Genomic DNA, 27,418 nt, shown 5'->3' on the forward strand with positions numbered 1-27,418 from the left:
CCAACGTCGTAGTTTCGGTGTGTGTTTGGCGGGTATATATACACAATATGCTAATATATAATAATATTAATTTATATATGAGAAAATTTCTGTTTTGAATGGACAGAATGTTAAAATTGACGAATGAGTCTTTGGGGTCGACCGCTGGATGGAATGGACTTGATCTGAAGACAGGTGACTGGAAGACAGGTGACAGGTGACAGCTTACCTGATCAACCAGGCTGTGACTCATACGTCAGGCTGCGAGCAGCCGCGTCTAACAGCCTGGTTGATCAGTCCAGCAACCAGGAGGCCTGGTCGACGACCGGGCCGCGGGGACACTAAGCCCCGGAAGCACCTCAAGGTAGCCTCAAGGTAGGTATATTTATCATAGGGTATAAGATCAATATGTTTCGGCTATCTTGAGGTTATCTTGAGATGATTTCGGGGCTTTTTAGTGTCCCCGCGGCCCGGTCCTCGACCAGGCCTCCCCCCCCCCCCCCCAGGAAGCAGCCCGTGACAGCTGACTAACACCCAGGTAACTATTTTACTGCTAGGTAACAGGGGCATAGGGTGAAAGAAACTTTGCCCATTGTTTCTCGCCGGCGCCTGGGATCGAACCCAGGACCACAGGATCACAAGCCCAGCGTGCTGTCCGCTCGGCCGACCGGCTCCCTACATACGAGATTCTCTACTGATCGATCTTGAAAGGAGTGACTGAGGAAATGAGTTCTTTCGGCATCATAATTTATACATAGAGTATTAGTGAATCTTGATTGAGAAAGATTGAGAAAGAAAAAGACCATTCTCAATCGACTTGATAATGGTCCAGGACGGACCGAAACGTCGTCGTCGTCCCTTCACCTTCTAGTGTGTGGTCTGGTCAACATAGCCACGTTATTGTGACTCATCGCCTGCATTAGTGAATCTTGTTCAGTATAAAAAAAAGGAAATATATTATCCAAATAGGTTATAAATATCTGTGGAGCTTACGCCATCTGATGATGATTCAGGACATTAAATGTAAACTTTGTCAGCAGAATTATCTTACCAAGAAGTCCGAGAATTTAAATTCTCTGACGTTAATTCTCTGACGCTTACTACCGTTGTAACTTACCGTAAAAGCAACGGTAAACAGCATCGTGGTAGTTCTCGACTCATCATGTGCTCTCCAGAGCCACTCACAGGATGTGCTCAGGTGCATGTTAAACGATATCAGGCCACTCTCTGATTGGTCGAGGTTTCGTGGAAACTGGAGGATCACGTCTGCGATTGGGTGTTCACTAATAGCTCTCCCCCCCCCCATGATTGGTGAATGAGCTACGTGCATACAAGATCCTAGCTATGACTGGTGAAGAATTTGGTGTCGCAGGAGAAGTTAACAGTGACTGGGTGAACTTCATCTCCCTGAAGACCAGATAATTTTCGTCAATGATGAATATACTGCAGTTTGGACACCCAGAGTGTGGTGGGTTTTTCCGTGGTTCCTATAGTCGTTCTTCCCCAACTTCCCCTTCCTTCATCAACTCCCCAGCCTCCCCCCAGCCTCCCTCAGCCTCCCCCAGCCTTCCTCAGCCTCCCTCAGCCTTCCCCAGCCTTCCCCAGCCTCCCTCAGCCTACCCCAGCCTACCCCAGCCTTCCCCAGCGTTTCCCAGCCTCCCCCAGCCTTCCCCAGCCTCCCCCAGCCTCCCCCAGCCTTCCTCAGCCTTCCTCAGCCTTCCCCAGCCTCCCCCAGCCTCCCCCAGCCTCCCCCAACCTTCCACACCCCAACATAACAGCGTAGCGCGAGCCAGGAAGAGAGGCATTGCATGACCTGGCTTGTGTGGAATGCTTGGACGTCATGCAAGGTCGTTGGAAAGCTGTCCGCAGTTAGGCGATGGGCAGTGTCTCTTGGCTCATGGTTGCTGGTGTTGACTTTTTTATGTGTAGTGCCTCGCTGATGTCGAGTCTCCTGCTATCGCTGGATTTATCGATGATTTCTGTGTTGCTTGTTAAGATTTCTCTGGTGATGGTTGTGAGAAGAGATTATATGTTCCTAGACGGAGCCCTGTTATTTGTGCATTGTTAATCGCCTGGAAAGAGACGTTGTTGTCTTGCCTATATACTGAGTTCTTTGGGGTTTGCAATCCCCAAGCGGGCATGTGAAGGCAGAGACGACGTTGGTTTCCTTCAAGGCGTTCTGTTCCGTGTCCGGGGAGTCTTAACTCCCCAGACACCTGGGGAGTTAAACAGAACGGTTTAGTTGGAGATGGGTTGAGAGCTTTCGGTTTTCTGGAGTGGTAGACTACATGTGTGTTAGGACACGTGTGGAGGTGACGCCCTCTGTGGCCCGGAGCTCTCAGTTGGTTGATTTCTCAAACAACTGATCGTGTGCAAATGTTGCAGATGCAATTTGGGGTGATGTTGTGTCTCTCTCTCTCTCTCTCTCTCTCTCTCTCTCTCTCTCTCTCTCTCTCTCTCTCTCTCTCTCTCTCTCTCTCTCTCTCTCTCTCTCTCTCTCTCTCTCTCTCTCCATTAATTTCCTTTCAGGACCAACACTGGAGATCAATATCAACTGTCCCCTCCTATATTGCTGATAAGATCTTATCTAATGGGACTCCAGCACAGCAAATAAAGAGAGAGAGAGAGAGAGAGAGAGAGAGAGAGAGAGAGAGAGAGAGAGAGAGAGTGAGTGAGTGAGTGAGTGAGTGAGTGAGTGAGTGAGTGAGTGAGTGTGTACCAGCCCCAGCAGCAGCAGCGAGGCAGTACACCTCAGCAACATTGCTACACGCTCAGCGTTGGTGTTATGTTATGGTTCACAAACACACTGTTTGTTTACACCACAGCTTCCACCAGCAGCCGCTCGCGGCAGCACCTGCCTCGCCCACACTTCACAATAAGAAATTTTTGTTTGTCACTCAGAATGTTCGCTTCATATCGCCATGAACACGTTCATAACATGTATATGAACACGTTCAACCTGTTCATCTATATATGAACACGTTGTACTGAACGGTGTGAGGTGCCTCATCCCTTTGTGAGTACCTCATTGAACTTATTTCAATTTCATTCTGCCAGTACTTGCGTCCCATACCAGTATGTGTTATGATACAAGTATGGGTACTTTATGGTAAAAGTATGGGGTACTTCATGGTACTAGTATGGGTACCTACGGATAAGACACCCTGTTCTCGTGTAGATTAGCAACTTGCAGCTTTTGCTTGTTACATGTTACTTTTATATGTGCTGTATATACTCACTGGCTGCATGTCCCGTGACACAGTGAATTATAACGGCGAAACTCACATTTACGAAAGACACCCATGTTTGCGTTCCATTTTCTTACACTGACATGCGTCTGTTTTCTGTAAACACTTATCGGTAACTAATGTAAAATTAAAGTCTTCGGCTTTTTATGCATTTAAGTGATTTGATATATTCTACTTAGTTTACGTTTTTGGAAAGTTATGAGTAAGAAAAAATACAAATTAATTTTCATGTACTGTCAGAACAACTGCACTTCCACCTGCACCTGTGGGGCGGTGTAGGGAACTATCAGTGTATATGACTTGAGAGAGAGAGAGAGAGAGAATACTCTGAACAAAGCATCAATATGGCTTACGACTACAGTAACCTTTCATAGGCTTGATCGTCGGTTTTGACAAATAATTATATATGAATTACGGACCACTAGATTCCACCGGTCAAAGAAAACGTTGAAGAGAACGGGAGAGTGTATGACCGGTCTCGATTTAGGGGGATACTGCTGTTATTTGCGGTTCTTCTCTTCTGCTGTACATATGCAGCATTTTATATTCGTATTTGTTATGTTAATGAGTTGTGTTGTCCAGCGTATAGCTAAATGATAGTTGATAATTAATTAGCTTTACCCACTCCTTAGGTTAGGTTAAACTGGGTTCGTTAGGGTAGACTCGGTCAGCGTCATCAGTGTGACAGGTGGTGTAAGCCCTGCGCGGGGTTCCCTAATGCTCGACAATTTGACGCACATTTTGCAGACACAAACTGTTTTATTTATTGTATAATGAAGCAACGAGCGCATTACCCGAGCTGCCTCCCGTGTCTCAGTGGCTCCCGTGTACAAATCAGTTGGCTTTGTTACACACAGAAATCACAATTGCGTGATACATCAAATGAGCGATTAGGTCGATTTCAGTATATTAAGGCAGCGATCTCAGTCGATTAAGGCAGCGTCTGGGATGCTCTCGGACGCAGGTTCGAATCCTCGTCACGGCCCTTGTGGATTTGTTCAGTTGGCTTTGTCGTTGTAGTCACCAAATATAGAAAAAAGAATGCGTAACGGTGTCTCAGTGTCGTGTTTGATCAGGGCCTCGACCAGCTCAGTGTACTGAGGTTATCTTGAGATGATTTCGGGGCTTAGTGTCCCAGCGGCCCGGTCCTCGACCAGGCCTCCACCCTCAGGAAGAAGCCCGTACCAGCTGTTTAACTCCCAGGTACCTATTTACTGCTAGGTAACAGGGGCATCAGAGTAAAAGAAACATTTTGCCCATTTGTCTCCGCCTCCACCGGGGATCGAACCCGGAACCTCAGGACTACGAATCCGAAGCGCTGTCCACCCAGCTGCCAGGCTCCCACTCCCTGTTCGAACGTACGTCCAGGATGATCCCAGACGCTGCCTTAATCGACTGAGCCGCGACATGGTCAAAAGAATTGCAACCGGGCGTGCTACCGCCCTCACACGGATCCCACAGCCTCTCCGAGACACACACCGGGATTTTACACAAATCCCCCCATGCACTCGGGCTCTGTCAATAAGCTTATTTACGTGTGTATTGCTTTTGATTTACTTTTCCATAGGTGCATATACCCCCACCCCCTCGCCCCCCCCCCCTTTCCCCCCCTCTCTACCCCCCCCCCTACCCCCCCCCCTCCTTCAGAATCGGTGTGTGTGGGGCTGGCTGATGGTCCGAGGACCACACTGCTCGACACAGTGGTGGACCGAAACAATGATTCGTGCCCTGAGGGAGCGAATTATCAGGCCGGAAATCAACAAAGACCCTTGGACAAAGGAGAAGGGGGGGAAGGGAGAGGAAACGAAGGGTGGTAGGGAGAAGAATGGAGAAGTGGAGTTGGAAAGGGGAGGTGGAAAGGGAAATAAGGATACGTGAAGTAACAGAAAAGGGGAAGGGGGAGAGGGAGGGAAGGGTAGTTGTGATGGGGAGTAGGTTTGGAGGACAGGGAAGGAAGGAAGGAATGTCAAGAGGGAGAGAGGAGTAGAGGAGAAGGGGGGGGGGGAAAGGGCAGAGAATGGGAAGGAGAAGAGTACGAGAACAGGCACAAACAGAGAGTAAGATGGAGAGCTCTGAAGCAGGTTGTTGTAGAAAAGGGAAGAGAAATATAGAGATTTTGCAAGATGGGTGAGGAACGGTTAATGGGTGTATTGTTGTGGAAAACACACGCACACACACACACACACACACACACACACACACACACACACACACACACACACACACACACATACACACACACACACACACACACACACACACACACACACACACACACACACACACCACCACCAGCATACTCGACAATGGCAAAAGACATGACATCCTTCAGGAACCTTAATAAGGAGTTATTTAGAGCACTGCACACCACCTACGTCAGACCAGTCTTACAATGTGCAGCGCCATCTTAGAGTCCTCATCTTAGAAAACACATAAGAAAATAAGAAAATATTAACAGATTTGCAACGAAGCTCGTCCTGGAATTGCAAGAAATTGGATATGAAGAAAGACTGAAAGAACTAGACCTATCGTTACTAGTGAAAAGAAAACAAGAGGGGAGACATGATACAGACATATCAAATACTTTGGGGGATTCAAAGAGTAAAAAAAAAAGATATATTGAAATTGAATATCATTAGAACTAAAGGGTATGGATAGAAAGGCGGGCTCCAAGAACTAAACCTCACTTGTGCAGGAACAAAATAGGCGAACACACACCCCTCAACACCCCCAAGGTCCTTGCACCATTCTGGGGGAGTGACTGGGGCCTCATAACTCCCCCTTACTGGTGTTATGTTATGTCTTACCGTTATGAAAAACCTCTCCACGGCGCCTCACGACACGTCAAGGGTTTGTGGGTAACGGGATTATTACAGCGGTAACTGTTGGTACAGTACAGCTGCTGGTACAGTACAGCTGCTGCTACAGTACAGCTGCTGCTACAGTACAGCTGCTGGTACAGTACAGCTGCTGGTATAGTACAGCTGCTGCTACAGTACAGCTGCTGGTACAGTACAGCTGCTGCTACAGTACAGCTGCTGCTACAGTACAGCTGCTGCTACAGTACAGCTGCTGGTACAGTACAGCTGCTGGTACACTACAGCTGCTGGTACAGTACAGCTGCTGGTACAGTATAGCTGCTGCTACAGTACAGCTGCTGGTACACTACAGCTGCTGCTACAGTACAGCTGCTGCTACAGTACAGCTGCTGGTACACTACAGCTGCTGGTACAGTACAGCTGCTGGTACAGTACAGCTGCTGGTACAGTACAGCTGCTGCTACAGTACAGCTGCTGCTACAGTACAGCTGCTGCTACAGTACAGCTGCTGGTACAGTACAGCTGCTGGTACAGTACAGCTGCTGCTACAGTACAGCTGCTGCTACAGTACAGCTGCTGGTACAGTACAGCTGCTGGTACACTACAGCTGCTGGTACAGTACAGCTGCTGGTACAGTACAGCTGCTGCTACAGTACAGCTGCTGGTACACTACAGCTGATGCTACAGTACAGCTGCTGGTACAGTACAGCTGCTGGTACAGTACAGCTGCTGGTACAGTACAGCTGCTGGTACAGTACAGCTGCTGGTACAGTACAGCTGCTGCTACAGTACAGCTGCTGCTACAGTACAGCTGCTGGTACAGTACAGCTGCTGCTACAGTACAGCTGCTGCTACAGTACAGCTGCTGTGGAAGTAACAGGTGCTAACACAAGTTCACACAAGTACAATCACACAAGGGGTGCGGAAGGGGGCCCAGGAACATGGGTTACAAGGGGGGTGGAGACTAAGATGAAGAGTCACACAAGAGGCGGGGCTCAAGAACTGGAGCTCAGTCCCTGCAGGCGCACCCTAGAGAGTACATATTGGTTAGTAAGAGCGTCACCCGCGCACTCTATGACGGTGAGAGTGCACAAACTGTTCTCCAATCTTGTTATTTGGGGCCCATGGTAGCTCTTTCCTCATCCTGTTCCACCACAATCACTACCACTACCACCACCACTACCACCACTACCACCATCACCACCACTATCTCATTCACCACCACTATCTCCTTCACCACCACCTCCTCCGTCACCACCACCACTGCTTGAGAACATAGTTGAGCTAAAGGAGTTGGTTAGACAAAGGGACGTGTTGAGGAAGATGGCAGATTACTCACGTCTCCGAGCCTAAAGTCTCCCTACAATAAAATGATGAACTTTCTGGGTGAAATCCAGTTGGAGAGAGAGAACTGGAGGACACCACATTACTTTACGGGTTATTCATGCCCGTGCCACCTCTTGTGTGTGGCTTAATCTTTATCAATCAATCAATCAAATCGGACAGGCATACAAATGAGTAGTCAAAATCTAGAGTTCTGTGATGAAACTGACATGCTGGGAATGACGTTTGACTCTTTAATGACTACGAAAAGCACATGCTTAAGCTAGCCAGCAAGGTTGCCAGGTATAGCTGGTATATTCCATGCCTTCTTGACAGCAGAGGTTACAAAACATTATATGAAGCACAAGTTCATTCCCATCTTGAGTATGCACCGCATTCCTAGACTGCCTGAACCCCCCTTATCATTCATTAGCATTTTTGGACTAGATAGAGAACAGTTGTTCATCTTCAGTTCTGAACAAGTGTGGTTCGACTTGTCTCGTTATCAGAATGTTTAAAACTGGAGAGATGTTTTGGGAGAAATGAGAGATAAGGTTGGTTATGTTGTTAGGTGAACTGTACTATGGGGTAGGTAGGTTGACCAGACCACACACTAGAATGTGAAGGGACGACGACGTTTCGGTCCGTCCTGGACCATTCTCAAGTCACAATCGACTTGCGAATGGTCCAGGACGGACCGAAACGTCGTCGTCGTCCCTTCACTTTCTAGTGTGTGGTCTGGTCAACATACTTTAGCCACGTTATTGTGACTCATCGCCTGCATGAGGTAGGTAGCCTTAATGGTGGAGCCTACCCAATTATACTCCTTCCCTTCCCTCCCCCAACCATTCTCCTCCCCCTCCCTCCCTCCCCCAACCATTCCCCTCCCTCCCTCCCTTCCTCCCCAAGCACACGTGACACAAGCACACAACAGTCCTGTGTGGCTCTCGTAAATAGGGCGACCTCTTGCTCTGGCGGCGGAAATGGTTGCATATCGCCTTGTCTTCCCCTCATCCTCTTCCCCCCCTCCCTGTGCTCCCTTCCCCTCTCTCTGCACCCTTCACCCCCCCCTCTCCCCCCTCCCGTGTCCCCCCTCCCTCACTCTGCCCCTTCAACGTCCACCCCACTCACCCTTCACGCCTCCACTTACCCCAACGCTCTCACTCTGTTTCTTTACTCGTCTCTGCAATCATGTTTCTCTCTCCTTTTCTCTTCTCATTCTCTATTTTCTCTCTCCCTCTACTGCAGTTATCTCCCCCTCCCTCCTTCTCCCCCTCCCCCGTCTTAGTGACGTGGTGGGGGACTCGCTTTGCGGGAAAAGATAAAGATAAGAAAGAAAAAGATAAAAGATAATTTCTTATACCGTGATTTCCCTGCCGGAAGACCCAGTGGGGCGGCCAGCACTATCCTCCAGCGGTCGACACTGCCGTGTGGGGTGTACAGTGAGGTAGGGAGTCTCGTCCGTACTGCCGGGGCGGTCTAGCACGATTTTGACCCGAAGGGTTTGAGGTCGAGTAGGGCGGGGGAGGGGGGAGGGGGGGAGGGGGGAGGGGGGGGAGGGGGGGGGAGGGGGGAGTGGGGGGAGGTTGGTGATTTATATTATTGAAGTTGTGTTTTTGGAGGACAGGTGTTTGTCATGTGTGTGGATTTGTGTGTATGTGTGTGTGTGTGTGTGTGTGTGTGTGTGTGTGTGTGTGTGTGTGTGTGTGTGTGTGTGTGTGTGTGTGTGTGTGTGTGTGTGTGTGTGTGTGTGTTCCTCTGATGATCTTGTATCTCATCTTCATCATCATTATCCTTCTCCTCCTCCTCCTCCTCCTCCTCCTCACCATCATCACTATCCCCCCTCTCTCACCATGGAAGTCCGACTCCCCTGTCCAGTAAACATTGTATCTCTCTGATGATTTCAGTCCAGGATCAGCCTAATTATCGACTCTACTTGGTTGTCTCTAATGGCCTCGTAACGGTGGTTATGTGGTGTTGAGCTATCAACCTCTGGAGGGTTGTTAAGGCATGTTACCCTCCGGAAGGTGATAGAGGGCTATCAGCCTCTGAAGGGTTGTTAAGGACTATCAACATATGGAGGGTTATTAAGCTCTATCAACCTCTAAAGGGTTGTTAAGGGTTATGTCAACCGCTGGGGGGGGGGGTTAATGACCATCCAGCAAGTATGCTGTAGTGCTGAACTACAGTAACCTCGTAATGAACGTGTGTGCGTGCGTGTGCGTGTGTGCGTGCATCACTCAGCAATGACCGAGAAGGGTCCAGCCATCCTGTTCATTCTACCATGTCTTAGTGTAGTCGGTCTTGTGCTTCTCTGGAAATGTTGTTTCATCTGGATCTAGACTTTGATCGTGGGGCAGGGAGGGTTCACGGACCGGCTGTGAGGTTCACGGACCGGCTGTGAGGTTCACGGACCAGTTGTGAAGCTCACGGACAGGCTGTGACCTTCGCGGACTTGAAAAACTGTGAGATAGTTTTAAAGTCCATTGGCGAACTTGTCTAATGCAAGATGTGACTTGTACACATCGTACCATCTCTCCGGCGCCCGCCTGTCTCCTACCGCCCTTTGATGTCACCACCGCGACGCAAAAATACCTTCAGTGGGAAGTCGTGAAAGGCGGTGTCCCCCTCTTGGCATCGTCATGTTCAGAGCGTCAGCTATAACTAGACTGATAACGTCGGTCTTTGGTACAGTAGGTTCGGTGATCTCTCGGTTAGTCGACCGAACTGAGATCGGACTTTTCCCAGCTATGTAGATTGTCAGGAAATGGTAAAGAAGATTACCGGTCCGTGTTGAACATGCAGTGTAAAGTGGCAGGAATAGAGTGCAATTATTCTTTGGAAATATGACCTGAAGACTTGTTTTGGGGGATGCTGGTCACTTCCTACGTATAAGATGTTATGCGAATATATTTTCAAATCTAACCTAACCTAACTTAACCTAACCTAACCTAACCTAACCTAACCTAACTTAACCTACCCCAGCAAAGAAATGAGTGAAATACTGAGGCTTCAGTACGATTCTGTTTTCAGTGAACCTCTGACCACATTAAAGATCAATGATTCAATTGACTTCTTCATGAATGTGACGTCAACATGGAACCACATATCAGATGTCACCCTAACCCCATTGAACTTTGAAGTAGCCATTGACAGCATGACTACTCTGAACCAGGTCCATACTCGTGGAATTCTATATTCATCAAAAAGTGCAAAACATCACTATCACAGGCTCCTAAACATCTTTTGGAGACGGAGCTTAGATGCTGGCGTCATCCCTGACATACTTAAAACAGCGGATATCACGCCACTTCACAAAGGAGAAAGTAAAGCAGATGTAAAAAAAATTATAGACCAATAGTTCTAACATCACACATCATAAAAATATCTTTGAAAGAGTACTAAGAAATAAGATTATAAATCACATGGAATCACAACATCTACACAACACTGGTTCAGAACAGGGCGCTCCTGCCTCTCCCAGTTGCTAGATCACTATGACATGGCCTCAGGTGCCGTGGAAGTCAAGCAAAACGCTGATGTAATATACACAGACTTTACAAAATCATTCGACAAATGTGACCATTGTGATATTACGCGTAAAATGCGTGCAAAGGGAATTACAGGCAAAGTAAGGAGATGGATCTTCAACTTCCTAACGAACAGAACGTAGAGTCAATACAGTAAACATTGTATTGACAATAGTCAATACAGTAAAATCCGGATCATCTACTGTGAAAAGCTCAGTCCCCTAAGGTACCGTGCTTGCTCCAGTACTTTTTTTCATCTTGATATCAGACATAGACAAGGATACAAACTACAGCATTGATCATCATTGGCATATGATACCAGGATTTCCATACTAGTAGACAATATAGAGGACACGACAAACCTCCAGTCGGATGTAAATCCGGTCTTTCAATGGGTCACAGATAATATTATGATGCTTATTGAAAATAAGTTCCAGCTCCTGAGCTATGGAAAAATGAAAATTTAAAAATGGAAACCATATATAAAATAGAATCAAATCATAATATATAATGAACATAATTATATTATTATTATATTTTTTTCCATAGTGCAGGAGCTTTGGAAAATTATTGTTTTCTACCACAGACGTGGCCATACATTTACAATGCTAACCAGCATATATACAATTTCTTCTGTCCTCCATGAGCTGCATGGGTCAAATTCCTGGTGACGTCATATCTGGTGTAACATCTTGCGCGGAATATAGGATTGCTGATAATGGTTGCAACAAACTGGCCACCAGTCTAAACAGGAGCTCTACAAATGTCTCCACATCCATATAGGATGAGAAGGATATATGACCAAGCAGCAACGGGTGGACATCATCCACTTTGCATAAGCCGTGTGGACCTGTCAAGCCACACTGGCTTGACAAGTTTGACTCTTACTAAGATAGTAAACTGTTAGAGTGTAGATGATGTATAGCCAAATCGGGATCAATAAACCTCAGACGTCATCCCACCGCTGCCACCATTATTGTTTATCGTATTGTCTGTTTGGGTAACCAATAAAACTTAACCTAACGATTGGAAGAATATATTGATACACAGCTGATGGCCTGGTTACGGCTCTGCAGACATGATCAGTACATGAATCAATCTCTACTCCCCCAACATAGGTCATTTTCTTAGCCGGTATCATGTTGTTCATTACTGTAACGCCTCCATCTTCACGCGTGAGGGAGGAGGGTGTAGGTGTGGTAGCCAGGTCAGAGGTTCAGTTGGCTGCGAGCCGTGGTGGAGTGCGGGTGTGTGTTGCTGTTCGCGCCCTCAGCCCCAGCGCGTGCTACACCGCGCGGGGGGTGTTCCACTCACCTGTTCTCCGCATGGTGTGGGCGCGATGCCTTCAGTGATGTGCGCGGCGCAAGAAAGATGTGTTGATATTACATGGTGTGAAGCATAACCCCCTTTCCGTGTGATGTGCCTTGTCAATCCAGGAAATTGAAATAAGTTTATTGTGGTATAAATGTACACAAAGGGATGAGGTAGCTCAAGCTATTCTCATTCTGTTATGGATGTTGCAAGATGATTTGCAACAGTGGCTTACTCATCACTCGCAAGCTGAAAGAACTCGTCACCGGTGGGGACTTGTCGCCTATTAAACGTCCCCCTGCTGTCAAGGATGTCACTGTCAAGCCCATCAGTGCCGAGCCTGTCCACCTGTGTCACGGAGGTGTCATGCCAGGTGTCACGTCGTGTCATAACTCGCAGGTCAGACATGGTCATTTTCCAAGACCGGGTCACCCTGTGGGAGGCAGAGAGTGTGGGGATGGGGGAGGCTGGGAGAGTCCCAGCCTGGTATGTGGGTCCCTAAAGGGGACTCCCAGCTCAGTGTGTGGGTCTCAGAGGCAGAGTCCCAGCTCAGTGTGTGGGTCTCAGAGGCAGAGTCCCAGCTCAGTGTGTGGGTCTCAGAGGCAGAGTCCCAGCTCAGTGTGTGGGTCTCAGAGGCAGAGTCCGAGCTCAGTGTGTGGGTCTCAGAGGCAGAGTCCGAGCTCAGTGTGTGGGTCTCAGAGGCAGAGTCCGAGCTCAGTGTATGGGACCCTGAGAAAGAGTTACCTATGTGGGGAGGCTGGGTCTCTCTGCCACCCGGACAGAGAGGTCAAGTCACAGTCGGAGTACACCAAACTGAACGGAAAGACTGTAAGGCTACACTCCTCCAGTCTGCCCAGAGCCTTACACACCCGTGGGGGCAGGAAGAGCCACCTGTGCCAGCAGGAGCACGGCGCCCTCCGCAACACCCCTCCCCCAGGAGTGCCCGCCAGGCTGGTGATCGACGAGGACCACGCTAGAGTCCATTATGTTGCTCTCTCGGACATCTACGCAGAGCTGCCGCGCAAGAAAAAGAAACCTTGCACCGTGCTGGCCTGTTCCCATCACCGCCACGACCACAACACCACCTACACCACCAATCCCCACACCACCAATCCCTACACCACTAATCCCTACACCACTAATCCCCACACCAACACCAACTTCTCCTCAAGGAGTCCGAACTCTTCCACTCCCGAAGAGAAAAATAAATTCAATTCCCTCGAATTCTCGCGGAAGAAACAAGACAAATCCAAGTTCTTCCAAAAATTCAATTCTCTAGATCGTGGATGGAAGTCGTTCATGTCGCCAAAGAATAACTGTAACAAAAACTGCGAGAGTGGTCTCTCGAGGCCGTCGACAGGACGAGACGTGAAGGCGTCGACCAGCCAACGGGTCGACGAGGGCAGCAACTCCAAACTCGACGCGTCCAAAGATAAGGTTAACCCTGGCAGAAGCTTAGGTTGTCACCCGTGGCCCCGACCAAGACCCGCCAAAGACAGACACCGCTGGAGGCGGCCCAGCGCCTCCGAAGTCCTGGTGCACCAGCCTCCGGCGCCTTCAGGAGGACAGAGTGGGAAGAATGACAGAGGGAAAGAAGAGAGCGTTATCTGCACGTCGCAAGAGGACAAACAAGCGAGCAGCGGCGATCCCACCTATCAGTGCCACACCCTTCCCAAAGCACGTGAGTAATCCAATCGTGCAGAGTGGTGGGTGCGGCGATGGGTAAAGGGGGGGAAGAAGGGGTTTAGACAGCAGGAGCAGAAGGGGAAAATTACCATACTTGCCCCATGGCGAGATGTCTGTCTGGCGGTCACATTTCCCCTGCGCATCCATGGGAAATATCTAGAAAAATTCCAGGAAATTCTGATCGTCCAATCGACGAGAAATAAAACGCTTTCAATTTTTCTCACGGCCAACAAAAATGTATTTCCTACAGGCAGCACTGAACCCGGGGAAGGGTTCGTGTTAATTGTTAAATCTCACCTCAAGTGCTAATTAACTTTTATGTGTTTTTTTTTGTTTCAAGAGGAAAAGTGTTAAGGAGTGGGTGAGATAGTGATGGGAAGGGTGCAGGGTGAAGTGGGGGGAGGGGGGGAAAGGGTAGTGATGGAAGAGGTCCCCCACTAAACAGTCTATTGTCTCCAACTTGACAAAGAAAACATGTAATGACTTCACTCTCTCAACAAATGGTGCGCCATGATACGCGGCCCAGGAACCACCCCCTCCCCCCCACACCCAGTACCTCACTCTCCCTCACACCCACTCCTCCTTCTCCACCACCGTCATCCACACCCAATCATCCAGTGTTACTAATTCGTTCACCGATCCAGTCATCTGTCCAACCACACAAACTGGACGATTCCCATAGACGTTTACCTCGCACGCACGCACGCACACACACACACACACACACACACACACACACACACACACACACACACACACACACACACACACACACACACACACACACACACACACACACAGGGAGAGAGACCTGGGAGTGGGCATGACCACAAATCTCTTGCCAGAAGCCCACATTAACACAATACCATCAGCTGCATATAGCCTACTAGCCAACATTTAAGTATCCTTCAGAAACTTACAAAGGGGCTTTCCCGCCCCCTATACACAACAAAGGTGAGAGCCACTCTTGAATATGTCCCCCCCCCCCCAACCCCAGCATTGAACCCTTACCTGGAAAAGGACAAGGAGAAACTTGAAAAGGTGCAAAGATATGCAACAAGGCTGAGCTGAAGGGGATTGAGCTATGTGGAAAGACAGAGATTCAATTTCTTTTTTTATTATGCACCCCATACCCATCCCGTCGTTGGGTGGTGGAATGGGTTACAGAGGCACATAATGGGTTCAGGAACTGAACCCCCCCCCCATACATAGTTCGTTTAGCTAAGCAAGTGACAAGGTTGTGAAGCTAGTTACACATTTGTTAGTGTTATATATACATATACTGTATATATACATACACGTGTACTGTATACAAGCAGCTATACATGAAGACACAGAACACGTTGCGTCAGCGCATGCGTCCCCTGCACGCGTTGCGTCAGCGCATGCGTCCCCTGCACACGTTGCGTCAACGCATGCGTCCCTTGCACGCGTTGCGTCAGCGCATGCGTCCCCTGCACACGTTGCGTCAACGCATGCGTCCCTTGCACGCGTTGCGTCAGCGCATGCGTCCCTTTGCACGAGTTGTCGGTTCGCGAAGTTTGTTGTTGTTGTTTAAGATTTAGCTACGCAGAACGAAGTGTCCATGTAGCACCGGCTATGGTGAGCCCGTGAGTTCGCGAAGAGAGCATGCGGGCAATAAATTGTTGCAGGTGCAGTAAAGGTGAGATGCAGCGTTTATGCCTGCTCTAGTCCGGTGGGGCTGAGGGCAGCTTGGTCGTGTTATCTTCTTGAGGTTATCTTGAGATGATTTCGGGGCTTTTTAGTGTCCCCGTGGCCCGGTCCTCGACCAGGCCTCCACCCCCAGGAAGCAGCCCGTGACAGCTGACTAACACCCAGGTACCTATTTTACTGCTAGGTAACAGGGGGCATAGGGTGAAAGAAACTCTGCCCAATGTTTCTCGCCGGCGCCTGGGATCGAACCCAGGACCACAGGATCACAAGTCCAGCGTGCTGTCCGCTCGGCCGACCGGCTCCCTTGGTATAACCATTACTTCCTTGGTTATAACAACGTCCTATAGTTATAGGCAGTAGGGAACTATGAGGGGAAAGCGCCAAGCCATGACGACTATATAGCACTGGAAAATGATCAGGATAAGGATTTGGGATAGGACTGGGAAGGGATAAGGATTTGGGATAGGACTGGGAAGGGAAAGGAATGGTGCTCCTTTCACTATAATTATTGCCTTTATTTCTATAATTTCTCTACTTGCTATAATTACTATTCTACTATGACTTTCTAGTATTGAAATTGCTACTTCTGCTGAGCTACAATAGGCCTATTTATGTGTTTAACTAGATATGCCTATTTGGCATTCAAGATTCGGCGTTGCAAAGAACTGGCCTCTTTATAAGAAGTTTAACCCATACTGAAGTCATATCTCTGTTATCTGAGCTGTAGCAGTGAAGATAGTATTTTAGATACTATTTAGATACTATTTATTTAGTGTTAACAAACAGACACCGATAAATAAGAGAGAAATAAGGATTAAGTTAACAGTGATCACAAAGAAATTAGCTTTAATATAACAGGGAAAAAGCTATGGGAGAAACATTTCTTAAGGTGCCAGATTTCCGTAAAGTTGATTTTGAGAGTTGAAGAATTGTCTTCTGTCCTGGGGACGGGACGATATAACCTAGGGTAGAGATTGAATCTATCGTAGGTTATATATATTGTATCTATCGTAGTGTATTCCTGTATACCTTGTGGGTCTCTTGTAGAGTAAGGTCAGTAGCACGGGCTATGGTGAGCCCGTAGTGGACTTACCCGGCACAGGAGCGGGGCTGTGACTGGGTGTTAGTCAGTATAGGTATTGTTTCATACTTTAGTGGGGTGGTTGGTGAAGGGTAGGCGATGGGTAGGGTGACTGGAGAAGGGAAGGTGATGGGTAGGGTGACTGGAGAAGGGAAGGTGATGGGTAGGATGGCCAATAGAATATATTGGCCACGGAGTGACCATCTACTCCCTAGGGGTGCTTTACTGGATTGCTCGAACCCTTAGAGTTGACAGAAATTGATTGATACTGTGAGGGGAATCAGGAGGCTTAGTGAAGACTTGGGCCGGTTGTATATCTGAGAGAGAGAGAGAGAGAGAGAGAGAGAGAGAGAGAGAGAGAGAGAGAGAATATTCAATGATTGAGGAAGTCTGTAGTAGGGAAACACATCCTGTGTGTGATAGGGGGGGGAGGGGGGGGGGGTCCAGGTGACCTCTCGTACGAAGAGATAAATTGTATTTTTTTTCGGGTTAAGATTGACAGCAGATAAGATCCTTTGTTTCGTTCCTTTGGCGTGTTCCGTAAGTCAGTGTAGGTAGGACCTACAGGTGTTACTTGTTACGTGGTGGGGACCTACAGGTGTTCCTTGTTAAGTGGTGGGGTCCCACAGGTGCTCCTTGTTACGTGGTGGGGTCCCACAGGTGCTCCTTGTTACGTGGTGGGGTCCTACAGGTGTTCCTTGTTAAGTGGTGGTGTCCCACAGGTGCTCCTTGTTACGTGGTGGGGTCCCACAGGTGCTCCTTGTTACGTGGTGGGGTCCTACAGGTGTTACTTGTTACGTGGTGGGGTCTACAGGTAGACCCATGGTAGTGGAGTATTCCTGGAGTGGGTTGTGGAAGCTGTACTCCACAACCCCGTTCTGAGGACCAGGCTAGACTTGTGATAACTTGGTCCAACAGACTGTTGCTTGGAGCGGCCCGCAGATACCATAACTTGTGAGGAGTCTTCACACCCCCGAGGTGGTGGGGTCCAGGAGCCTACGCTGGGGTCGGGGCTGGGGTCACTGACCCCAGGCACCTTCTTCTTCCCACTAACTACACTACCACCATCACCACCATCACCATTGAAACTACCACCACTACTACCCTCTCCATCACCTGTGTGTGTGTACTAGACTATTTGTGCCTGCAGAATCGAGCTGTAGCTCTCGGACCCCGCCTTTCAAGCTGCCGGTTGACGGGAAAAAGTGTAGTGACTCCAGACCTATTTCTGTATCTAATGAGTTCTGAGTGGTAGTTATCTTCAACCTGCTGCTTTAGTTCATTCAATCTTTCCACTATCATTCAATCTTGCCAGGGAGCCGGTCGGCCGAGCGGACAGCACGCTGGACTTGTAATCCTGTGGTCCCGGGTTCGATCCCGGGCGCCGGCGAGAAACAATGGGCAGAGTTTCTTTCACCCTATGCCCCCTGTTACCTAGCAGTAAAATAGGTACCTGGGTGTTAGTCAGCTGTCACGGGTTGCTTCCTGGGGGTGGAGGAGGCCTGGTCGAGGACCGGGCCGCGGGGACACTAAAGCCCCGAAATCATCTCAAGATAACCTCAAGATAACTATTGCGCTAAATGACCTCGTTCCTTCCAACCTTTCGTTCGTCGTCTCTTTCTCCTTTCGTTATCATAGTTATCATTTCTTTCTCCACTCGGTCAATCTCCTTAGTATTTTATATGTCTCGAGCATGTTCCCTCTCTTTATATATAGCCTCGTTTTCTTGCGACGATCGGTGTTCAATCCCCCGACCGTCCAAATGGTTGGGCACCATTTCTTCCCCCCGTCCCATCCCAAATCCTTATCCTGATCCCTTTCCCAGTGCTATATATTCGAAATGGCTTGGGGTTTTCTCTTGATAACTCCTTTCCCTTCCCTTCCCTTCCCTTCCATTCCCTTTCTTTTGTGCTTTTTGAGTCGGGGACGCTTCAGGATAGAGCTGCATACTTTAGACTTGGTCTCACGTAGATGGCGTGCAGTAACCTGAATGCCTCCTTATTTAGGTTCCTGAATATGGAAGCATTAAGTGTAGAGTACGCTGCTGATGTTATCCTGTTTACATATGCCCCCCAGAGTTAGGATTGGTGCTATACCCATTCCCAGGTCTTTTTCTCGAGTCGTTACAGGTGCGTAGTTTGCCCTTCATTGTTCATCTGCTCTCCTGGCACCTGTTCCCAATTAGCTCACATTACACTTGCGTGTGTTGAAATCTAGTAGCCATTTACCGGGCTAACTCTGCAGCTTGTCTAAGTCATCTTTGAGTATCTTGAAATCTTTATCTTTCTGAACTCTTCATCAATTTTTCTTTACCATAAGACTGTGTACTCACCTAGTTGTGCTTGCGGGGGTTGAACTCTGGCTCATTGGTCCCGCCTCTGAACTCTCCATCAACTGGTGTACAGGTTCCTGAGCCGATTCCTGTGTGCGCGCGTGTGCGTGTTCGTGCGTGCGCGCGGTCAGTTCTCTCATGTGTATCCTGGCATTCCAAGCAACCTTACCAGAAAAGTAAACAAAGAAAAATTGACCATGCAGGTATGTTCGAACCTCGTGTCTGGTCGTGTTGATTTGGGGTGAAGGAGGTGTGTGTGGTAGTGGTGGTGCTTGCCTGCGGGCCGCTGCAAGCAACAGCCTGGTGGACCAAACTCTCACAAGTCAAGCCTGGCCTCGGGCCGGGCTTGGGGAGTAGAAGAACTCCCAGAACCCCATCAACCAGGTATATGTGGGCCTGCGGGCCGCTCCAAGCAACAGCCTGGTGGACCAAACTCTCACAAGTCAAGCCTGGCCTCGGGCCGGGCTTGGGGGAGTAGAAGAACTCCCAGAACCCCATCAACCAGGTATATGTGGGCCTGCGGGCCGCTCCAAGCAACAGCCTGGTGGACCAAACTCTCACAAGTCAAGCCTGGCCTCGGGCCGGGCTTGGGGAGTAGGAGAACTCCCAGAACCCCATCAACCAGGTATATGTGGGCCTGCGGGCCGCTCCAAGCAACAGCCTGGTGGACCAAACTCTCACAAGTCAAGCCTGGCCTCGGGCCGGGCTTGGGGGAGTAGGAGAACTCCCAGAACCCCATCAACCAGGTATATGTGGGCCTGCGGGCCGCTCCAAGCAACAGCCTGGTGGACCAAACTCTCACAAGTCAAGCCTGGCCTCGGGCCGGGCTTGGGGAGTAGAAGAACTCCCAGAACCCCATCAACCAGGTATATGTGGGCCTGTGGGCCGCTCCAAGCAACAGCCTGGTGGACCAAACTCTCACAAGTCAAGCCTGGCCTCGGGCCGGGCTTGGGGGAGTAGGAGAACTCCCAGAACCCCATCAACCAGGTGATGGGAGTGATGGTGATGGTGTAGATGAAAGATATAGTGGTGGTAGTGATGGAGGAGTGCAGAGAGATGGAGGGAGGGTGATGGTGGTCCGGGAAGGCAGGAGAAGGGTGGAGGGAGACCGGCCTTGGTCATGTGTATCAGGACAAACAACTACAACAATGCCCCCCCTCCCCCCCCACACCCCCCCACCTTCCGGAGCGTACCTGTGCTCAGTCCCAGAGTGCTGCTGCTGCACCCCACTCCCACCCCTCCCCCACCCCCCATCTTGATAACGACTACATGTAGTCTTCCAGACCTTGGAAGACCTTGAGGTCACACCTTAATAACTACTGACAGTAGTCAAGGTTTGTTAAGTTGTCTAACGCTTCTATACGGGCTCGCCATAGCCCGTGCTACATGGACACTTCGTTCTGAGTAGCTAAACCTAAAACAACAACAACTTCAATACGTCTTCGAATTATACCACAAAATTAATAATAATAATAATAATAATAAATTATTGTTATCAAGCAAAATTATCTTTCAACTTGTAGATAAAGGTTTAAAAATGCAGTTCCCGCAAGAGTGAAGAAATGCGGCCCCAAACCTGGAGAACTGGGACCATTGTTTTCACTATCCAGGATGGTGAGGAAGGATGGTGAAATTACAGGGTGCTGGTTCACGGTCTTAGCACCACTGTGGGGGGGGGGGTAAATTGTCGTGGGGGAAGGGGGGGGGGATTGTTGGGGACGTGTGGGAGATTGTTGTGGGAGTGGGATTTTTTGTTGGGGGTGTAGAAGAGCAGAATTGTTGTGGAGAGGATAGGGGGGGGGGTGGATATCCCCCTTGAGGATAGGTGGGGGTCCCTCTGTCCTTCGTCCTGTCCTTCTCCCATACTATCCTCCCTCATTCTCTCCCCAACCGCTCCCTCATACCGTTCTCTATCCCCTCAGCGCGAATGAGGACCCAGCAGTAGAAGTACTGACCTCCTACCCTCACTAGGGGAGCCTGGCTCCTGGCTAGGCTGAGGAAGACTCTCGAAATCATCCACAGGTTAGGTTTACAGGTACGTCAAGATCCAATAGGTTAGACGAGGTTATAAGTTAGGTTAGGTTAGGTTAGGTTAGGTTAGATGCTGAGCGTTGTTGGGAGTGGCGGTGCGGCTAGGGTGCTATGGGGCTAGGTGCTGTCGGAGCTAGGGTGCTATGGGGCTAGGTGCTGTCGGAGCTAGGGTGCTATGGGGCTAGGTGCTGTCGGAGCTAGGGTGCTATGGGGCTAGGGGCTAGGTGCTGTGTGCTGTGAGGCGCGGATCAGCCACCATCACCATCACCATCACAGTAATGGTGAGAGAATCACAGGCGATAGTGAATTAACAATGACGATGGGAAATCCTGTATATGTATTTCACAATCATTATGTCACTGTTGAGCTGGTTGGTGGCTGGTTGGTAGTGGTGGTAGTGGTGGTAGTGGTGGTAGTGGTGGTAGTGGTGGTAGTGGTGGTAGTGGTGGTAGTGGTGGTAGTGGTGGTAGTGGTGGTAGTGGTGGTAGTGGTGGTAGTGGTGGTAGGGGTGGTAGTGGTGGTAGTGGTGGTAGTGGTGGTAGTGGTGGTAGTGGTGGTAGTGGTGGTAGTGGTGGTAGGGGTGGTAGGGGTGGTAGTGGTGGTAGTGGTGGTAGTGGTGGTAGTGGTGGTAGTGGTGGTAGTGGTGGTAGTGGTGGTAGTGGTGGTAGTGGTGGTAGGGGTGGTAGTGGTGGTAGTGGTGGTAGTGGTGGTAGTGGTGGTAGTGGTGGTAGTGGTGGTAGTGGTGGTAGGGGTGGTAGTGGTGGTAGTGGTGGTAGTGGTGGTAGGGGTGGTAGTGGTGGTAGTGGTGGTAGTGGTGGTAGTGGTGGTAGGGGTGGTAGTGGTGGTAGTGGTGGTAGTGGTGGTAGTGGTGGTAGGGGTGGTAGTGGTGGTAGTGGTGGTAGTGGTGGTAGTGGTGGTAGGGGTGGTAGTGGTGGTAGTGGTGGTAGTGGTGGTAGTGGTGGTAGTGGTGGTAGTGGTGGTAGTGGTGGTAGTGGTGGTAGGGGTGGTAGGGGTGGTAGTGGTGGTAGTGGTGGTAGGGGTGGTAGGGGTGGTAGTGGTGGTAGTGGTGGTAGGGGTGGTAGTGGTGGTAGTGGTGGTAGTGGTAGTAGGGGTGGTAGTAGGGGTGGTAGTGGTGGTAGGGGTGGTAGGGGTGGTAGTGGTGGTAGTGGTGGTAGGGGTGGTAGTGGTGGTAGGGGTGGTAGTGGTGGTAGTGGTGGTAGGGGTGGTAGGGGTGGTAGTGGTGGTAGTGGTGGTAGGGGTGGTAGTGGTGGTAGTGGTGGTAGTGGTGGTAGTGGTGGTAGGGGTGGTAGGGGTGGTAGTGGTGGTAGTGGTGGTAGGGGTGGTAGTGGTGGTAGTGGTGGTAGTGGTGGTAGTGGTAGTAGGGGTGGTAGTGGTGGTAGGGGTGGTAGGGGTGGTAGTGGTGGTAGTGGTGGTAGGGGTGGTAGTGGTGGTAGGGGTGGTAGTGGTGGTAGTGGTGGTAGGGGTGGTAGGGGTGGTAGTGGTGGTAGGGGTGGTAGTGGTGGTAGTGGTGGTAGTGGTAGTAGGGGTGGTAGTGGTGGTAGGGGTGGTAGTGGTGGTAGTGGTGGTAGGGGTGGTAGTGGTGGTAGTGGTGGTAGTGGTGGTAGTGGTAGTAGGGGTGGTAGTGGTGGTAGGGGTGGTAGTGGTGGTAGTGGTGGTAGGGGTGGTAGGGGTGGTAGTGGTGGTAGTGGTGGTAGTGGTAGTAGGGGTGGTAGTGGTGGTAGGGGTGGTAGTGGTGGTAGTGGTGGTAGGGGTGGTAGTGGTGGTAGTGGTGGTAGTGGTGGTAGTGGTGGTAGTGGTGGTAGGGGTGGTAGTGGTGGTAGTGGTGGTAGTGGTGGTAGTGGTGGTAGGGGTGGTAGTGGTGGTAGTGGTGGTAGGGGTGGTAGTGGTGGTAGTGGTGGTAGGGGTGGTAGGGGTGGTAGTGGTGGTAGTGGTGGTAGTGGTGGTAGGGGTGGTAGTGGTGGTAGTGGTGGTAGGGGTGGTAGGGGTGGTAGGGGTGGTAGGGGTGGTAGTGGTGGTAGTGGTGGTAGGGGTGGTAGTGGTGGTAGTGGTGGTAGGGGTGGTAGGGGTGGTAGTGGTGGTAGTGGTGATGGTGGCGGCTTTGGCTGGTTAGTGGGTGGGGGGGTGGGAGGGATTAAGGACTAAATCCTTAATAAATCCAAAAATAAATCAAGAGTAGCTTCATAGTTTGTCAAGAGCTTTCAACACAGAGCTTGCTGAGTCAATTATATGTAATTATTAGTTACCTATCATGCACCCCACACCGGGGAGAGAGGTTATAGTCTCCTGTATGCACTACTTACAGTTAGCAAACTGGGGATAATTTACTAACATTTCCTGAAGTGTATCATTTTGACTTAAATAATTACACATTTTTTGGGACATTTGCGATAGCTATAGTTCACGAATTTGTTCACATACCTTCACATAGTGATGCAAAGTGTGCCAGTAATGTTGCTGGCACACTTTACTTCTGGAATGGTTCAATAGGTAAGTTTACCTTTGGAATGATTAAGGGGTAGGTAAGTATATTGCGTTACCTATAGGCTAGTCGGAAGGCTGGCAAGCAGGCTGGTCCCTTAGCTTCAGAACCACACACACACACCTGCTGCTTCTGTTCACCCAACAATATAAATACCATAGACAAACATAGCCCAAGAGTCAGTACATTAAGACAAGTAACAGCTACAGTGGCGGGGGTCCAAGAGCTCTAGCCAACAGGTAGAAATAACAATACAAAATACATATAAGAACACATATTTCTTCACACATGATTCGTGTTGAGTTGGCTGCGTTAGTTTTAAGACGGATTTTGTATCAACACTTCTCCGGAGAAGTGAGGATTGTGTAGATGTTTGTAGAGAGAGGTAGAGCCAACATCGGGCAAGGAGGTGGTCTTAAGGTCAACAAAATGGGCATCTAAACAACAAAGGAACTTCAAAGCAAAACAAACATAGCCGGGGGGGGGGGGGGCGGCGCCTGAGGGGGCGGGGGTTATGTGGACAAACACTGGAAATGTGTAAACATGAAAACTGTTTCCTTCTGACTTTTGAGGGATGGAAGGGGGGAGGGGGGGGGGGTCGCGTGCGCCGAGGAGGAGGAAGAGGAGGAGGAGGAGGAAGAGGGAAGAGTGGGAGGTGAGAAGGAAAAGTAGGATTGGCTGGAGGAGTTTTTCTTTATTATTCTTCAGTAGTTATTTTTTTTAATATAATTTTGCGTTAGTTTACTGTGTGTGTGTGTGTGTGTGTGTGTGTGTGTGTGTGTGTGTGTGTGTGTGTGTGTGTGTGTATGTGCATCTCTCCATACACCAATCCCCTGCCCTATACACCTGGCCCTTTCGGTCCATTGGTGGTTCAGGTGCTATTAACTACCAATCTAAAAAAACCTGAGTTGCTCTCAGTAACCTAACTCCAATATATGTGGTTTTACCCCAAACGCTTCTGGTGTCAGTTCCTCCTGAGAGTCAGGGGCGTTGGAAATTAAAATCTCTTTAAATCACTGGTATCTGCAACTTTTTAAAGGTTACTGGTACCAACTCCTCTTCCAGCACTTTAAGTCTTAGGAAGTTTATGTATCAACAGATCATACTAAGCATTGATATGACAATCTTGAAAGGTAATTGGTGTAGAGGAACTGTAGTGAGCGAGCTTCTCATATTTTTGTTATTATAGTACCTTGGAAGGTCTTTGGGTGCCAGTGGCCTCAAAAGCCCTTGGGAGGTCTTTGGTTGCCAGTGGCCTCAAAAGCCCTTGGAAGGTCTTTGGTAACCAGTAGCTTCAAAAGCCCTTGGAAGGTCTTTGGGTGCCAGTGGCCTCAAAAGCCCTTGGAAGGTCTTTGGTAGCCAGTGGCCTCAAAAGCCCTTGGAAGGTCTTTGGTTGCCAGTGGCCTCAAAAGCCCTTGGAAGGTCTTTGGGTGCCAGTGGCCTCAAAAGCCCTTGGGAGGTCTTTGGTTGGCAGTGGCTTCAAAAGCCCTTGGGAGGTCTTTGGTTGGCAGTGGCTTCAAAAGCCCTTGGGAGGTCTTTGGTTGCCAGTGGCCTCAAAAGCCCTTGGAAGATCTTTGGTTGCCAGTGGCCTCAAAAGCCCTTGGAAGGTCTTTGGGTGCCAGTAGCCTCAAAAGCCTTCCCACATTCACTATATTATAACAAACTTCTATCAAATTAACTTTGATACTTCTACTACAAGATAGGGAGATCTACGACGGTCTCCCTATCGTCCACTACGACACCTCAGACCCGCCATCTTACCCGTCCCTTCTATATCCTTTCACTGAGATATACTTCTCTTGCTCTTCTCCAAGCTTGCTTGATATCTGCACCATTTTCTTTTCGGGGCTTCAATCGTCGTACCAGTGACAGGGGACACTTTTGTAATAGGTGTATGGAGTTACTGGTGATTGTAGTGGTGGTGAGGAGGGTGCTGGTGGTTACAAGTGCTGCGAATGAGGGGAGAGAACATGCCTCCTCTCAATTACATTTCCCCTCAAGTCATCTTTGGTTATTTCAGGCGTAGCGTCGTAGGGGAATATAATTGTTTTATTTACGGCGCTGTTGTCAGGCTGGCGGGGTTGTGTTAACAATGTTGAAGGTGTGAGAGTTGACCCGGTCGTACACCTGACTGTTCTCTCTCTCCCCCACACACACCTGACAAGCCTGTAGGTAAGCCTGCGGGGGAATCCCCAACATTCTCACACTCATTCTCACTCATAAATTCTAACTCCTATATTCCCACTGTTCCATTCTCACTATAAATTCACTCACAGCATCAGGTGGTTATCTTGAGGTTATCAAGAGCCGGGAGCCGGTCGGCCGAGCGGGGACAGCACGCTGGACTTGTGATCCTGTGGTCCCAGGTTCGATCCCGGGCGCCGGCGAGAAACAATGGGCAAAAGTTTCTTTCACCCTATGCCCCTGTTACCTAGCAGTAAAATAGGTACCTGGGTGTTAGTCAGCTGTCACGGGCTGTTTCCTGGGGGTGGAGGCTGTCACGGGCTGTTTCCTGGGGGGTGGAGGCTTGGTCGAGGACCGGGCCGCGGGGACACTAAAGCCCCGAAATCATCTCAAGATAACCTCAAGATATCAACAGGCAACAGCCTGGTTGACCAGTCTAGCAACGAGGAGGCCTGGTCGACGACCGGGCCGCGGGGACGCTAAGCCCCGAAAGCACCTCAAGGTAAGGTATCTTGAGATGATTTCGGGGTTTAGCGTCCCCGCGGCCCGCTCCTCGACCAGGCCTCCTTTTTGTTACACATCCCCCAGGAAGCAGCCCGTAGCAGCTGTCTAACTCCCAGGTACCTATTTACTGCTATATAACAGGGGCATCAGGGTGAAAGAAACATTTTGCCCATTTGTCTCCGCCTCCAGCGGGGATCGAACCCGGAACCTCAGGACTACGAACCCGAAGCGCTGTCCACCCAGCTGTCAGGCGCCCAGCATCAGCGGGCACCCGAAGTCTCATTGTCACACTTCTCACTGTCTGAAGTAAAGGGCCAGTGTCCGTTCTCCCCCTGTCCGCCCTGTCCAACAACTTGGGCTGGACGGTAGAGCGACGGTCTCGCTTCATGCAGGCCGGCGTTCAGTCCCCGACCGTCCACAAGTAGTTCGGGCACCATTCCTTCCCTCTCGTCCCATCCCCAAATCCTTATATCCTGACCCCTTCCCTGTGCTATATAGTCGTAATGGCTTGGCGCTTTCTCCTGATATTTCCCCTCCCGTCCGCCCTCCTTTCGTCCCGTCCCGTCCCGTCCCGTCCCCCGTCCCCCGTCCTCCCTGTCCGCCTCGTGCCAAAGCAGCTGGTGCTAACCAGGAAGTGGACGGGTCGTCTGCGTGTTCCCTACTGATAACCCAGATTTAAAACCTTTTCAAGAGAAAATCTCCGCTAAACAATTCTACTGTTTTTTTCCTCTTTTTTATGAAGCATTTTTTGGGTTAGTGTAGAGGCCGCCGGCGGCTCTATAGGTGAGTACTTAGTGATAACTGCCGACTGGTGGTTGGTGAAAGGGAACAAGGCTGTTTGTAGTGAGATGGGAGTGCCAGGGGGACTCATGGCACAGGCTTGGCACTCTGGCTGCTGGCAGTGGCACTTCAACCTGTGGTCGCTGGCACCTTGATGTTCGACGCGGCTTATTTGTGGCTATTTTGTGTGTGTGTGGACCTTTCCTATCCGTGACTATGGGGGATCGAGCGAGGGCTTGCTCTCTATGGCCCCGTCTACTGGTCTTGTAGTTCACTACTAGTTCAGTAGTTTAACTATTCTGACGCTCTAATTCATCGTTACATCTGGTCTTAAAGTTGTGGATGGAGTAAGTTCAGTAGAACTTCGGTTTCAACCCTTTTTACCCTGTCGTAGCTCAGTCGATTAAGGCAGTGTCTGGGATGCTCCCGGACGCAG

General features: G+C 49.8%; 2 protein-coding genes across 2 annotated transcripts in view; both read left to right on the top strand.

Annotated features, from left to right (window-relative positions):
- LOC123746068 (uncharacterized) overlaps positions 1 to 27,418 on the top strand; it is a gene marked incomplete in the record, with an annotated part of 339,547 nt that overhangs the window by 38,287 nt on the left and 273,842 nt on the right.
- Positions 12,084 to 15,065, top strand: LOC138349810 (uncharacterized). Its single transcript, XM_069314233.1, has one exon. The coding sequence runs from the start codon at positions 12,424 to 12,426 to the stop codon at positions 13,897 to 13,899; it is 1,476 nt and encodes a 491-aa protein (XP_069170334.1). The 5' UTR covers positions 12,084 to 12,423; the 3' UTR covers positions 13,900 to 15,065.

This window comes from Procambarus clarkii, chromosome 78, assembly GCF_040958095.1.
Source record: "Procambarus clarkii isolate CNS0578487 chromosome 78, FALCON_Pclarkii_2.0, whole genome shotgun sequence".
Classification (NCBI taxonomy): domain Eukaryota; kingdom Metazoa; phylum Arthropoda; class Malacostraca; order Decapoda; family Cambaridae; genus Procambarus; species Procambarus clarkii.